At 35.7% G+C, this 13,509-nt stretch overlaps 1 protein-coding gene across 1 annotated transcript in view; it reads left to right on the plus strand.

Annotated features, from left to right (window-relative positions):
• Window positions 1-13,509, plus strand: part of CUNH1orf21 (chromosome unknown C1orf21 homolog) — a 113,469-nt gene that overhangs the window by 46,266 nt on the left and 53,694 nt on the right. The window contains exon 3 of the mRNA XM_015816638.1: window positions 11,381-11,475. Within this exon, the coding sequence (XP_015672124.1) occupies window positions 11,381-11,475 (95 nt within the window). The remainder of the gene's footprint in view (window positions 1-11,380; window positions 11,476-13,509) is intronic.

A 13,509-nucleotide genomic window follows, 5' to 3' on the forward strand; every position in this document is an offset into this window, starting at 1 on the left:
TACCATAGGTAAAACATTTGTGGAAATAAGATTCAGAAGGAATGCTACTAGTTTCTATAAAGGTATCAATATTAAAACACCCAGTTTGTTTGGAGTTCTTCATTATCCATTGAGGTGCAGTAATTATTATTCATACTATATTATAATGTCTGGATCAGTGCTACATGGTCAACTGAATAAAATCAGATTTCAAAATAATAACAGGATAATTGCCAATAATTCTTATGTAAATGTACGCTTAACACCTACAACTTTCAATGCGATTTTCAGAATTCTCCAGTTTCAGTATGGAATAGTTCACTTATGTGAGGAAGTTGTGCTTCTGAATTTAAGCAGGTTTATGTCTAGGCATAATTGAGAGTGGATACTTAGAACTTTAGTTAATTAAATTATAGTAAATTATATACATATAATTAAATTTATATGTAAGGGTGTAGATATATACATATGTATGTATATTATAGCTTGTCTATATATGTGTTAGGTATGTGTATACTTTTGAAGCAGGCAACAGAATTTCATTTTTAATGTGTGCCAGTGTGCCCACAGTAAAAATGACAATAAAGGTTATCTTATCTTATATTAGTTCTATATGTCCAATGACTATTTCCCAGTTATTGGTCTGTTTCCCCTTTGCTAACATTTAAAAGTACTTTTACTTTTAGTAAGTATATGGCTTATAGAATGTGTGTCACATAGTATAATCTTATTGCTGATGTTATTAATCAAGTACTAGAGATTCCTGAGAAGCCATGGAATTGGTTCTTTAATAAGTGCAAAACAAACTCTAACTGAAGGACTACTTGAGTAGACATACATAATCTCAATATTTGCCACATTTCTGCTATTTCCATGTGATGAAAAGAAAATGAAAAAAAATACATGTAAATGTCTTAAAATAAAGGTTTAGTTGTATTATTGAAAGGCCACTGCAGTTCTTTAGTTTGGACTAATTGCAGGAACCATAAGTAAAGTTTTAGGGCAGACATGTCAAACACAAGGCCCGGGGGTCGGATGCGGTTGTGAAATGGTTTCATGTGGCCCGCGAAGCCATCCTGGAAATAGTGAGGGAACGGCCCCCGCTGCCTTGGCCCTGGCCCAGGCTAGCTGGGAGCCAATGTACAATTTTGTGGTGGCCATCTTGGCATTTGCCCCGGTGGACCATGCCTTGGCACTTGCCCCAGTCCCACCCCCTTCTGCCAGAGACCCTCAGATCTGTCCCACTTCTGCCCAGGCCCCCATAGGCACCCTTGACGCGAATGATGTAGAACTGGCCACGCCCACCCAGTAGGCCACACCTACTCCATCCACGCCCACCCAGTAGGCTGCACCCACTCTGGCCACACCCACCTGCCCCCCCAGGGCAACCGCAATGCTGATGCGGCCCTCAGTGAAATTGAGTTTGACACTCCTGTTGTAGGGCAAGCAATTACTATAGCATAGAGTAAGTTTCTAAAAATGCACTCCTGACTTCAGAACTTTTTTTTAAAAGTGGACAAGCTAATATAGGCCCATTGTTAGTCCTTTATTCTTCGTCCAGCTTTTATTTTCAGTTTAAATAATCTTCTCTTTTTTTGAAAAAAGGAAAAGATGTAGGAAAGAAGTGTGGCCATGCAACAGATCATACCATGTGTATTATTGTGCTTATGTGTGAATCATTGCTTTTAGAACAGTCAGTTATAATCTCACCTAGATAAATAATTGAAATTTTCTTTGAAAAACACAGATTATTTCAGGGCTTGGGATGGATGATCCTCTAGCAATTGCTGAATTTTAATTCCTGGTATCTTTTCTTACTGTCTGATTTAGCCATGGGTTCTAAGACCTCTTGTTTGTTTGTCTCTTGTATTCACATGGCTGCCCATCTCACATCATTTGACTCTGGGCAGCAGGTAAACAAACAATACTTTAAAAAATATTCAGGTAGTATAAAAATTAAGAATAAGCGGGAGTGTCAAATTTTGAACAGTGGATCCACCTCATCAGATTCCCGTTACTTTTGTCTATTGACACAACCTGGTTTTAAGTGACTTCTGGAAAGTTGGGGCCAATCTCACCTCAGGGGGTTGATCTTAGGAGGACTTAAAATGTCCATTTTAAATATGCTTTTTTCAAGTTTTATCCATTGCACTTTTAAGCTCTGTCCTTTTTCAGGTGTGTGGCTTCAGTGCCGCTTACTCCAGAAGCCAACACATTCTTTCATTATTCTAAATCAGGGAACACTGATGTTTCTATTTAGCTGCATAAATAATAACAGTATTATTTATCTTATGGCTTGTTTTACATTAGGCTTAGATTTGTACTGGCATAAAAAAGAGGAAGCGTGAAATGGTAAACACCTAAATATAGGATGCTCAATATTTAGGGGCATTGTTTGCCAAAGGCTGCTATAATTGTATAGCGCAGCTTCTTTGCTTTTGGAAAAGTTTGCAAAATGCTTGCCTAAATATAGACAGCAAAAGCTAATCTTGTGTCACATCTTTCATTATTTTGTACATGACTAAAATGTCAATATGTACAACAATATGTGCTGCTTTCTATAAATAAGAATAAATGAAGTAACACTAAAGTTGCATTTATTTGGCACTAATAAAAACAGTGCAAGTGGCTACACGAAGCATGTATTTCAATTTTAGATACGTACCATCAAGCAAAATACTCCCATATGTTATTCCCATTGTCACAACATAAGTTGTTTGTTTGCTTGCTTGCTTTATGTTGAAGGGGAATTCTTGATGCTTTAAAACCAAGGAAAGAAATTGTCATTAAAGATCCCAGTGAATCACAGAACCTCAATGTATTTACTATCAGTGGATCAGCAGAATATTATTAGTAAAACTAATGGATCATGTCTCTCAAATACTGTATTTCACAATGTTAAACAATAAGGTGTATACTTAACAAATCACCTTTCAAATTAGATTCACTTGATAGCAAAGAATCCTCATTTTCTTGTCTTGAAAGCATTAGGAGATACAAAATAGTTTATTTAAGGTCAGGCATTCCTGTCCTGTATCATTGGATTAATTTTCATAAGTCTCAGATTTTCTTGTATGCTATTTTTCTGGCCAGACCATAAAGAGATCAGGTACATTTGCTTTCATTTCAAAGGCCACCGCTATATTTAGTATTTGTCCAGATAGTTGGCTTCAGATAAATCTGTGCATATTTAGTTTTGCTGTGTAGTAAAATTCCATTCATACATACGTTTTAAAGACACATTTCCCTAATATACTCTATATGTAGATTGATAAGTATATCTCTGAATGAGAGGAAACATAATACTTATGTTTTAAGCCAGCGGTTCCCAACCTTTGTGGCACCAGGACTGGTTTCTTGGAAGACAATTTTTCCATGGATTGGGGGGTGGGGTGGGAGACCGCACAACCTAGATCCCTCGCATACACAGTTTACAGTAGGATTTGCGCTTCTATGGGAATCTAATGCCTGATGATCTGAGGTGGTGATGCTGCAAATACAGATGAAGCTTTGCTTACCCACTGCTTACCTCCAGCTGTGTGGCCTAATAGGCCAAGGACAGGTACTGGTCTGTGGCCAGGGGTTGGGGACCCCTGTTTTAAACTGATTTTAAAAGATTTTTCTGTTGTATAGTTCACAGGATCTCCACATTGGGAAGCATCTCTGAAAGTTCTGGATACATCTGGACTAGGAATATCTGGTTGATAGAGTTTGAATTTGTGAGAACTATATATTTGATCTGATTTGTGAGGTGTGATTTTCATTATTTTTTGTTGGATACATCTCTTAGAATTCCTCTTTGTGTTGGAGCTGTGTCTCACCTTGCTTAATTTATCAGTTTTTTCTGTACTTCGTAATTGATTCAGTAGTACTTGGTGATGTAGACATTTATCACTGAGACTGATATTAATGGATGTCATGCTACTTCATTATGTTGCCATGGTAGCATTGTATGGTGGATTTCATTTGTCTCCACATGGAATTCTTTAGTTATTTGTGTATAATTTACAGGTAAATGTGGCTGTTTCTCTAAACACTCATTTTTATTTATTTATATTTATCTTTGTGTCATGTTGTGTTTCAATTTTTTTTAAAAAAAATGTTTCGTTAAAAAAGCGAGGATGGCTTTGGCAGTATTGTAGAAGTGGTTTGCCATAACCTTTTTTCCAGATTGCTTTTCTGAGCACTCAGTTTAAGTAAAAGTCCTTAAATTCCCAGATGATCTCCTACCTAGGAATTAACTGTGACAGACCTGGTAAGCATTTAATCAGGGATATTCTGCATATTTGTTTATTTTACTTTACAGATTTAGAGAAATGCTTATGTATGCCAGTCTTCCTCAGATTGCAGCTCTTTAAATATGTTGGTCCTGTAATTCATAGAGCAGCTGGTTGGGAATTCAGAAGGTTGTGGTTCTCACACTTCTGGAAAATGCTGGGCCACGCATGCAATTGTAATAAGTCTAGCTTTTTCCTACAATTCTGTATAGTAAATCTGTTCTTTACTCTGTTCTGTCTTCACTATTTACTGAATAGTGACAGATTCATTAGATAAATAGGTTTCATCTGTTGTCAAAATATATTCCACAGAAAATCCAAAGATAGTCTTAGTGTCCTGTTTTTATATTTCTATTAAAACATTTTAAGTAATCATCTCCTTTTCCAATCAGTTGGATTCAAGTAGATCAAAAAATAGCTTCTTATATTGATTTACCTGTTACAATAACATGCTTTTTCAGTTTTTTTCAGCACTTTTTTCAGTGCTGTTATAACTTTGAATGATCACTCAATGAAAGGTTGTAAGTTTAGGACTGTCTGTACCTGGCAGGAAACTGAGAGCCAGTGCAGTTTGTGCAATAGATGTGTAATATGGGGTATCTAGGGGTTGCCTTTACTATGATTTCCTGACCTGTATAAATGTTGAATAAGCAAAATGAGATGTTCTGGGTGTCAGGTGCTAGTAACCAGGAACAGGAGTTGAGTTCAAAGCACTAAAAGTTTTGTTACATGCTATCTATATACAAGAATCTAATCTACTAACAGTCAAGTCAAATTGGCACTAAATAAGAGTCAACGGAATTCACAGGAGGCTGGATTTAGGTTTTTTGTGGCTGCGTAAGGATTCTAAACTGATGATATATTTAATCCCATTTTCAGGCTCTGCCTGGTCATCTCCTACATCAGGATTCCCATTTTTCTAACATATTCCATAGCTTGACATAATCAAAACAATCAAAGTCTGTTGTTTTTGGGAAAATAAAGAACCAAAGCATTTGGAAATAGATGCAAAAAATATCTTTTATTGGAGTGCACAACTACGGTGATCACAGGGTTCCTCGACAAAAAAACACAGAAAAGCCCTGAAGCCCACATGGTTACTAATTGTATCCCTTCTGAATTATACACAGGACATACAAAAGTCGAGTAAATTATAGCTTTATAGAAATAATGCAGATTCTGATAACATCATGAGTTGGCCTTATTGTGGGCTGGCTTCTAGATTCTGTTCTTATAATCAGGCTCCAAGCTCTCCCCATTCTATTGATATTACATCTTCTAACATAAATAATGTCCTTTATTATACTAATGTATTGACTTCCTTCAAGTCACAGAAAAAACGACAACTTGATTGTTGTTATCAGTCTCCTTTCCTTTCAGGATCGTTAGGCAATTTCAGTGTTATGGCTCTGTCTATCATACACTTTAGAATCATGTATGTAAGGATAAAATATTATTTCTACCCCACACTTTCTATAATCAGTGAAGCATATGCTGATTTACTTTTGATACACTTTGGCTTTCTCAATTATCCAACATGCATCAGCAATAACTCTTGGCTTTTTCTAAAATCCAGTTGAACATCTTTTTCTATATATAGAATTCTAATCTGCATTGGATGATCCTAAACACGATTTTGCTGGCCTTGCAAATAAAATTAAGGAGTGTAATCCAGATTCCCGGGAGGCAGGGAGTGCATTCTTGAGGAGCCAAAGACAGTGAAGTTTAGATTGTTTGAGTAGGAGGAAGAGAATCAGAACAGCTCCTCCCTAGGAATTCTCAGAATATATATTTAATGGTGTAAGTAGTTTTCTTTAGTTTGGCAAGATTTCTTTCTATGGGTGAGGAACAATAAAAGAAACTGCTTAGAAGAACTTCAGTGCATCTTTCTTGGTTTTTGGAGCCTGACAGGATATTGTGCAATAGCTTACACACCCTTTTAAGTCTCTCCCCCTGTCTTTCCCCTGTTGGAATTAAAGTGACTTCTTTCAATTTGTTGTGTCATTCTTTAGATTTGCTAGCATAGCTTGGTTAGAACTTTTACTGCCATTTCTTCTGTTGTTTGCCATATTTATGTGGGTATGCCATCAGTTCCTATAGCCTACCAATTTGGTAATGACCAGTGTGCTGATCTTACTTCATCATCCAATACAAGAGGTTTTTTAAAAGTAGGGAATATTTTTTAAGATCTTATGAACATTATTATACCTGCTACATAAGTATTTTAGTATACTCTTCCATCTTTCTTTGATCTTCCTTAAATCAGTTACTGTCCGTCCTTTGGCATCCTCTAGCAAATCAATTCCAGGTTGTAATCTACTTCTGCATTCAGAGATCCTTTGGAAGACCCTTCCTGTTTTTCCATGTCTATTTCAATGTCTTTATCGATGGCATTGTAATACTGCTTCTTCTATCAGCTCTCTGAAATACTTTGTAGTAAGTTCTTTCCTGAATTTTTGGCTCTGGCTTCTGTTCTTAGAAATGTTCATGGTTTGTTTTAACATCCGGCTTGCTTTCTTTTGTTTCTTTTTCTTTGGCAGACTCTTTTCACATTGATCTTTAACAACTTCTTTAAGTTCATTCCAGAGTTCCTCTGGGTTCTTTGTCAATAAGGTTCAAGAGTTCAGGATGACTCCCAGTGTTCTCACTGAAAATGGTGGGTCAAGATCATATCGGGTGTGCTCAGTTGATGCTATAACTGAGCTCCTTACTTCCTTTCACCAGTAGTATAATCAGTCTGAGTTCTGGGTACTCCATCTGGTGATATACATGGGTACAGGCATTGTTTTGTTTGTTTAAAGATGGTATTCGTAATAAATCATTGGAGTGAGGGAAATTGATAAGTCGTTGTGCTGCTTCATTTTTATTTCCAAAATCATACAGTCCAACTATGTTTTCTTCTTTAATGTTTCCAACTTTGGCATCCTAGTCACCTATCACAAGGACCACATTTTTCTGGCATCTTCTGTCAAGTTCAAATTGAACTTGATCATAAAATTCACCAGTCTCCTCTTTTTTTATGATTGGATAATCATATTGAGGATCATATTTGTGGTATTATTCAGTCATTCACTGTATTGTAGCTAAGTAGTGTTTTCATATATGGTCCCTAATTATAAAACAAATCTTTCCTTCTTAGTTTTAAAGTCCTGAGTAATAAAATATGGGAATATATGGGAATTTATTTTTGTATAATTGGAGAGAGAGAGATGAAAAAAACAGAAAATCAAGTTATTGATCAAAGTTGGATCAATGACAAAAATTGAATTTTTATTTTTTTTATTTTTTTAAAAAAAGCTAAATCATAGTAATAATCAGTAAAAGGCCACAGTGGATGTTATGATTTTAAACAGTATTTCTCAAACTTAGCAATTTTAAGATGCATGTATTTCAACTCCCAGAATCGCTCTGCCAGTATATTAAAGTTGCTAAGTTTGAAAAATGCTGCTTTAAAGTATAAAACACCAATTAAAAATGCCATTAGGTTGTTTTCTCTACTCCTACTGGCCAGTTTGCCAAATATTTTCAAAAAGTTAGAAATTATTTAAAACCACTAGATAAAGTTATGGCAACTTTGGATTTGTAGAACTATTATAAAGATAAAGTATGTTCCTAAATCCCTAGAGATAACCAACTTTCAAAACTTTTTTAAAATATCGTAAAATAAAATCAGTAAAATGTACAACAAAATATTTACAGGATTGTGATTAAAACATGGAGAATTCCAATCTCTGAGTGAATATGCATGTGTATCTAGATTCCTGTGATACTGGGGGAAATGACGCCTTCCTTCCTTCCTTAGAATCTATTCTAAGGTTCATGTAATATATAGGACACTCCCTCTGCAAAGTTGTTCTTTGCAGAATATTAGATAGTAGCCCTGTGGTTTCAGTGACAGGTTGTATGAAAGCTTTGCTTAACATAGTTTGCCTAGTATCCCAGCTCTCATTCTGGTAACAGTTCCTACTTTGTGTTGTCAAAATTGCTTCCAAATGCTGGGGAGAAATAAATGTAGTCTCTTCTTGTACATTCCTATAGGAATTGCATTTTGATTAGTACAAACATCAGGGGGAAATATTTGTGAAATTGAATTATTGCAACAGTTACCAATTGTGAATGTTGACATTTGAATTACTTATCAGCCTCGTGGAAATCCAGTTCTTGAATTCAAAGTGCATTGGGTCAATTCCAAGACAGATATTTGTACTTGCTGTGATTCATATTATACTGCTGTAGGTCATAATTAATCAGAGATTTTTCTTTAACATTGACAGTCAAGTTACCTAGGAGACACTTCTGTTTTCTCAGCAAGGAACTAAAACTTTTCAAATTACCTCTGGCGGTGATTCTTCATTTTGACAACATACATTTTAATTGTGCTTTTCTTAGTGGGGCAGAAACAAATCTTTCTAAAGTAACAGAAATCTCTTGAACTTATAAGATGCCATTTAAAAAAAAAATATTCTGAGACGAAGGAAGACAACACTAATGTTTTTTGGTATGCTGACCATGAATTCTAGGATTAGATATATCACCAAATTTGGAGGGCACTAGATTGAAGAAGACTGTTCTGCAGATATCCAACAGTCTGTTATGAGTAAATAAAAATTAGCAGTCTTTAGTAACTATTTAAGAACCCATAAAAGGCAGCCTACTAAAAGATTGAGCAATTTGACTCTTGTATATTTTAGTTTGGTATTTCTTGATTATGTAATGTGAATGTAATAGATGGACTAAGGCTATATTTTGTCTTAGAGTGGATCTGATATACTTTAAATTTGTACTTGCTCCCATAATGGCAACAGTAGTATTATATGTACATATAGTCATACTTTAATGTGTTATCTCTAAAACTTCTGAAAGGCCCAGGTTGGGAAAGTCTGTATGGAACACAAGCTGTGTTGAAGAGTCTTTCTAATTCAGTACTATCAGCTTGTGTGGCATAATGGTTAAGATGTTGTACAACAACAGGGGAGATCCAGGTTCAGCTGTATATCCTCTGTTGAAACTCATTTGGTGGCTTTTTGGGGGGGGGGGGCAGTGACTTTCAGCCAGAACTATCTCACAGATTGTTGCTATGGAAATTGAAGGAAGGAAGATTCCCCAAGTAAGCCATCTCCATTTCCTGGAGAAAAGGATATTGAATTAAGGATAATAATCAAGTAAATAAAATAAATATAATACTTCCACAGTCCCCAACCCGATATTTGTGAAAACCCAATGACAGGATATGAACACTTGAGAATTATTCTATTATTGCTGTTATCAAGCAAGCTTCCTTTAGCAGTGATAAGGATTTTTGATAGAAAAAAATAAAAAGAGAGGAAGATATCGATAAAAGTAGGGATATTAGAAAAAAATTAAAAAGCCAAATAAGGGACTGTGAGCAACGAAGAAATTGAATATGTAATAAGATATAGATGAAGATGTAGTCCTTGACTTATGACTATAATTGAGCCTGGAATTACGATTGTAAGTTGTGCTGATCATTAAGAAGGTCATCGCGTAACTAACACATTTTTACAATTTTTACAGCAGTCATAAACTGAAAGTTGCAGGCGTAAAGCGAACCCATTCTCAGGGGCATTTTTTTTGACAGAAATTGGAAATAAACACCAGTTTCCATCAAAAAGATATCATAAATGATGGTCATATAACTGGGGAACATTGCAAATGGTTGTAATTGGGGGCTGTTCCTGAGTGTCCAAAATGCAATCACATGACCTTGAGAGGCAGTTGCTAGAACTTTGAATCTGGGTCATAAGTACCTTTTTGGGGATCCATCATAACTTCAAGCAAACACTAAGCGACTGGTGGACTACCTATCCTGAATCATTTACATGGCGGCAAGGTCAGGAGCCCTAGACCAGTGGTTCTCAACCTGTGGGTCGGGACCCCATTTGGGGTCGATCGACCATTTCACGGGGGTCGCCAAGCAAGGCTGTCCACCATTTTTTTTGTCCGCCATTTTTTTTGTCCACCATTTTTTTCTCCCTTTTCCGGCGGATGCCTTACTTCCCTTGGGCTGGGCCAGCTGGTGGTCGACCTGTTCCGTCTCTGCTGCTTGCCAGCTACGCCTCGGCCAGCGCAGGGGGCGGAACCATGCATGCGTGGCTTACGACCAGTTGGGTAGTCCTTGACTTACGACCGGTTTAGTCCTCGACTTATGACCGGTTTAGTCCTCGACTTACAACCGGTTTAGTCCTCGACTTACGGCCGGTTTAGTCCTCGACTTACGACCGGTTTAGTCCTCGACTTACGACCGGTTGGGGTCGCGGCATTAAAAAGGTTGAGAACCACTGCCCTAGACAGTCACAGCCATCTTCAGCTTCTTTCATTGTTCCCTCAGTAGTACCATAGAGGGTATCATGAAAGTTTTGTAAATGTGTGAAAAGGATATGTATTTCCTTTTATGAGTTATGCATCTCCTCCTGGGCAGCTTCATTAATAACACTAGGATTTAGTTCTGTGAGAAAAACAGCCTATTATTGCTATCTCTGACTACTGATATTACTATCTTTGCTTAAAATAAATTGCATTTACTATTTCTCTCCCAGCCTCTTTGGTTGGTGAGGGCCTTTTTTTAGGTGTTTGCATTTTCTTCTTGTTTTTATCTCTTTTGATTATGTATCATTATTAATAAACTTGCGAATTTGCTGCTTGCTTTTTACTCTGTGCTTCAGACTATTTAAAAGTAAAGTTTCCTATTCATGAACCCCTGTTCTGTTTCTTTTTCTTTAACTCATTACTTCTCCCCGTACCCCAACATATGATAAAAGATATGTGTAAGGAAGGTGTACATTGGCTCAACTCTCTGATGTGCTTTTCAATTGCATATGCTAGGCACATATGCTCAAATTGATATTAAAAGTATGCATTTGACCATTCAATTATATTTTGAACTGGGGGTCATTGATTAAAATTCTCTTAACATATTAATATACTTCAATTTTTAAAAAATGTTTAAGGACAGTACTATACAGAAAGTTAAGCTGCTAAATGACATCATGAAAACTAACATAGCTTGTTCTCTGAAAGCCATGTATATATTTTCATTTGCTGTAAGCCCTATACTTTCTATTACTACTTCTTACATGTGACTTTTTTCTTCTCTTAATTTCCAGATGAGTATAGGATCAAACCTGTGGAAGAAGTCAAATACATGAAAAATGGGGGAGAAGATGATCAGAAAGTAGCTGCCAGAAACCAAGAAAACTTGGTATGTGTTAAATATTATTATTTAACAAGTTGGATGCTATTCCATGTCTGCAGTGAAAGGTGAAGTATGTAGAACACTTAAAGCTCTGAAGAAGAACTTTCTTGAAAATACCATGACTATTTATAGCTTAGAGGCAAAGTGTGAAATGCTACCTTTCCTGCTTGTCTTTATGAATTATCCCATTCTTAATACTGTGAATTGTGCTCCAATAAAGCAGGCATTTGTATTCAATCCTTTGCAAGAGGCAATACTGCTTGGCTCATAATAAATGTGTTTGCGTGCAAAGGAGCTGTTACCAACACAGAATTTACTGCCTGTTGAAGAAGGAAGCTATCTGTTCTTGAGATGAAGTCTATCATTATTTACTCTCTGTGATCCCACCCTGAATTTTAAAGAGCACAGAGTTAGACATGTAAATATACATAATATGCTCATAACAGAATTTACAAGAATATTTTTAGTAATATGTTTTAATGTGTATTCTTGTTTCCAGGTTTATACTTTTGTAATATTCTTGTTTTATCCTCAGTTGCATATTGCCAGGGCTCTGTGTGTCCTGCAGTTCTGTAAGTAGGACTTAAACTTCGTAGTAAAGGTTAAAACGCTAGTCTTTATAAGCATCAGAAATTTGCTTGAAAGCATATAGTACGTGCTCTTTGAAATCATAGAAATCAATAATTGAAATTGATTGGTTGGCAAATGTCTTGGGGGAAGAGAAAAAGAACAAGATTACAAATCTTTTATTCTGAGCTCCTAGTTCTTAATTAGAATGATCAAATGAAGGGGAATACCCTGGGAGAATTTACATTTTTAGATTGGACTTCTGAACTCCCAGTATTTGAAAAACTCTTAAATCCTACCTACCAGACTAAACAATATAAAATCCTTACCATCTTTCTTTTGATCTGTTAAATATGTAATCTTCGTATACTCTGCTTTTGGGAGAATCTGTTTCTGTCAACTTTTCCTTGTCAGAGAAACCCTGCAAGTTCTAGAGCAGCTTAAGATATGTTTTGAGTTGTGCTTTCAGCTTTACCCATCATCTGCATTCCTAGAAGAATTGCTGATTATTTTTAAAGGAAAGGAATTGGGAGCAAGGGCTGTTTGCTATCAAAAAATCTGAAAAATGAGCATTCTAGTTTGTCATCTGCAAATCCCAATTCATTTGTCATTTCCAGGTAAAAGATATAAAATACTTCTTTGTTTGGCAAATATTATGGTTGTTTGTATTAACAAGTATAAGAAGAGTTGTGCATTATTAAAAATATTTTTCCTTTCATTTTTTAACTCTGATGATAAAATCAATCAGTGCCTTTGAAGTTGAAGCAAATATAACAATTTCCTGAAAGATTTAAGATATTAGTAGATATTGCTATTTACATTTCAATATGAATGGCGACTATAATGCATATATTACAACTCAGCTTATTTATTTTCCTGACTAAAGAAAGCAGGTTGTTTTGTTTTGTAGGGTACTACTTAGTAATTTGTTGAACAAAATGTTTATTAATGAGAATCTTTTTTTTCTTTTTAATCAGAAGCAAATAAAAAGCATTTATCCGGCAACATGCTGGATAAAATTTTCCACATTTACTTGAAGATCACCAGCAGGGGGGAGCAAATAAAGATAGAATAAATTGAATTCATTGTGTTTACAATATCAAAATTTTCTGGAATCTTATCGTATAATTCCCCGTTCATTTTTAAATGTAAAAACAAGATGATTGATTATTGAATTTACAAGCGTAGTTATATTTAAATTGGACTATACCCTCTCTGTCAAATTAGTATCTGATAGCATTGTGTTGTGCTGTATATAAACCAGACATTCATAATCTGAATATCCTCCAGATTTATGGGCTTCAGTTCCCAGATTTCTCAGTAATTGCCATGCTAAGAAATATTTTGCTTTCGTGATTTTTAGAACTTATTTTAAAGATGGTTCAGATTAGTCTTACCCAAGTATTTCTCTACAGAAATCTTATGACCACAACCGAGCCAAAAATTTATGTTGCTAAGTAAGAAGTTGTTAAG

This window comes from Protobothrops mucrosquamatus, unplaced genomic scaffold, assembly GCF_001527695.2.
Source record: "Protobothrops mucrosquamatus isolate PMUCROS unplaced genomic scaffold, P.Mucros_1.0 scaffold472, whole genome shotgun sequence".
Lineage (NCBI taxonomy): Eukaryota > Metazoa > Chordata > Lepidosauria > Squamata > Viperidae > Protobothrops > Protobothrops mucrosquamatus.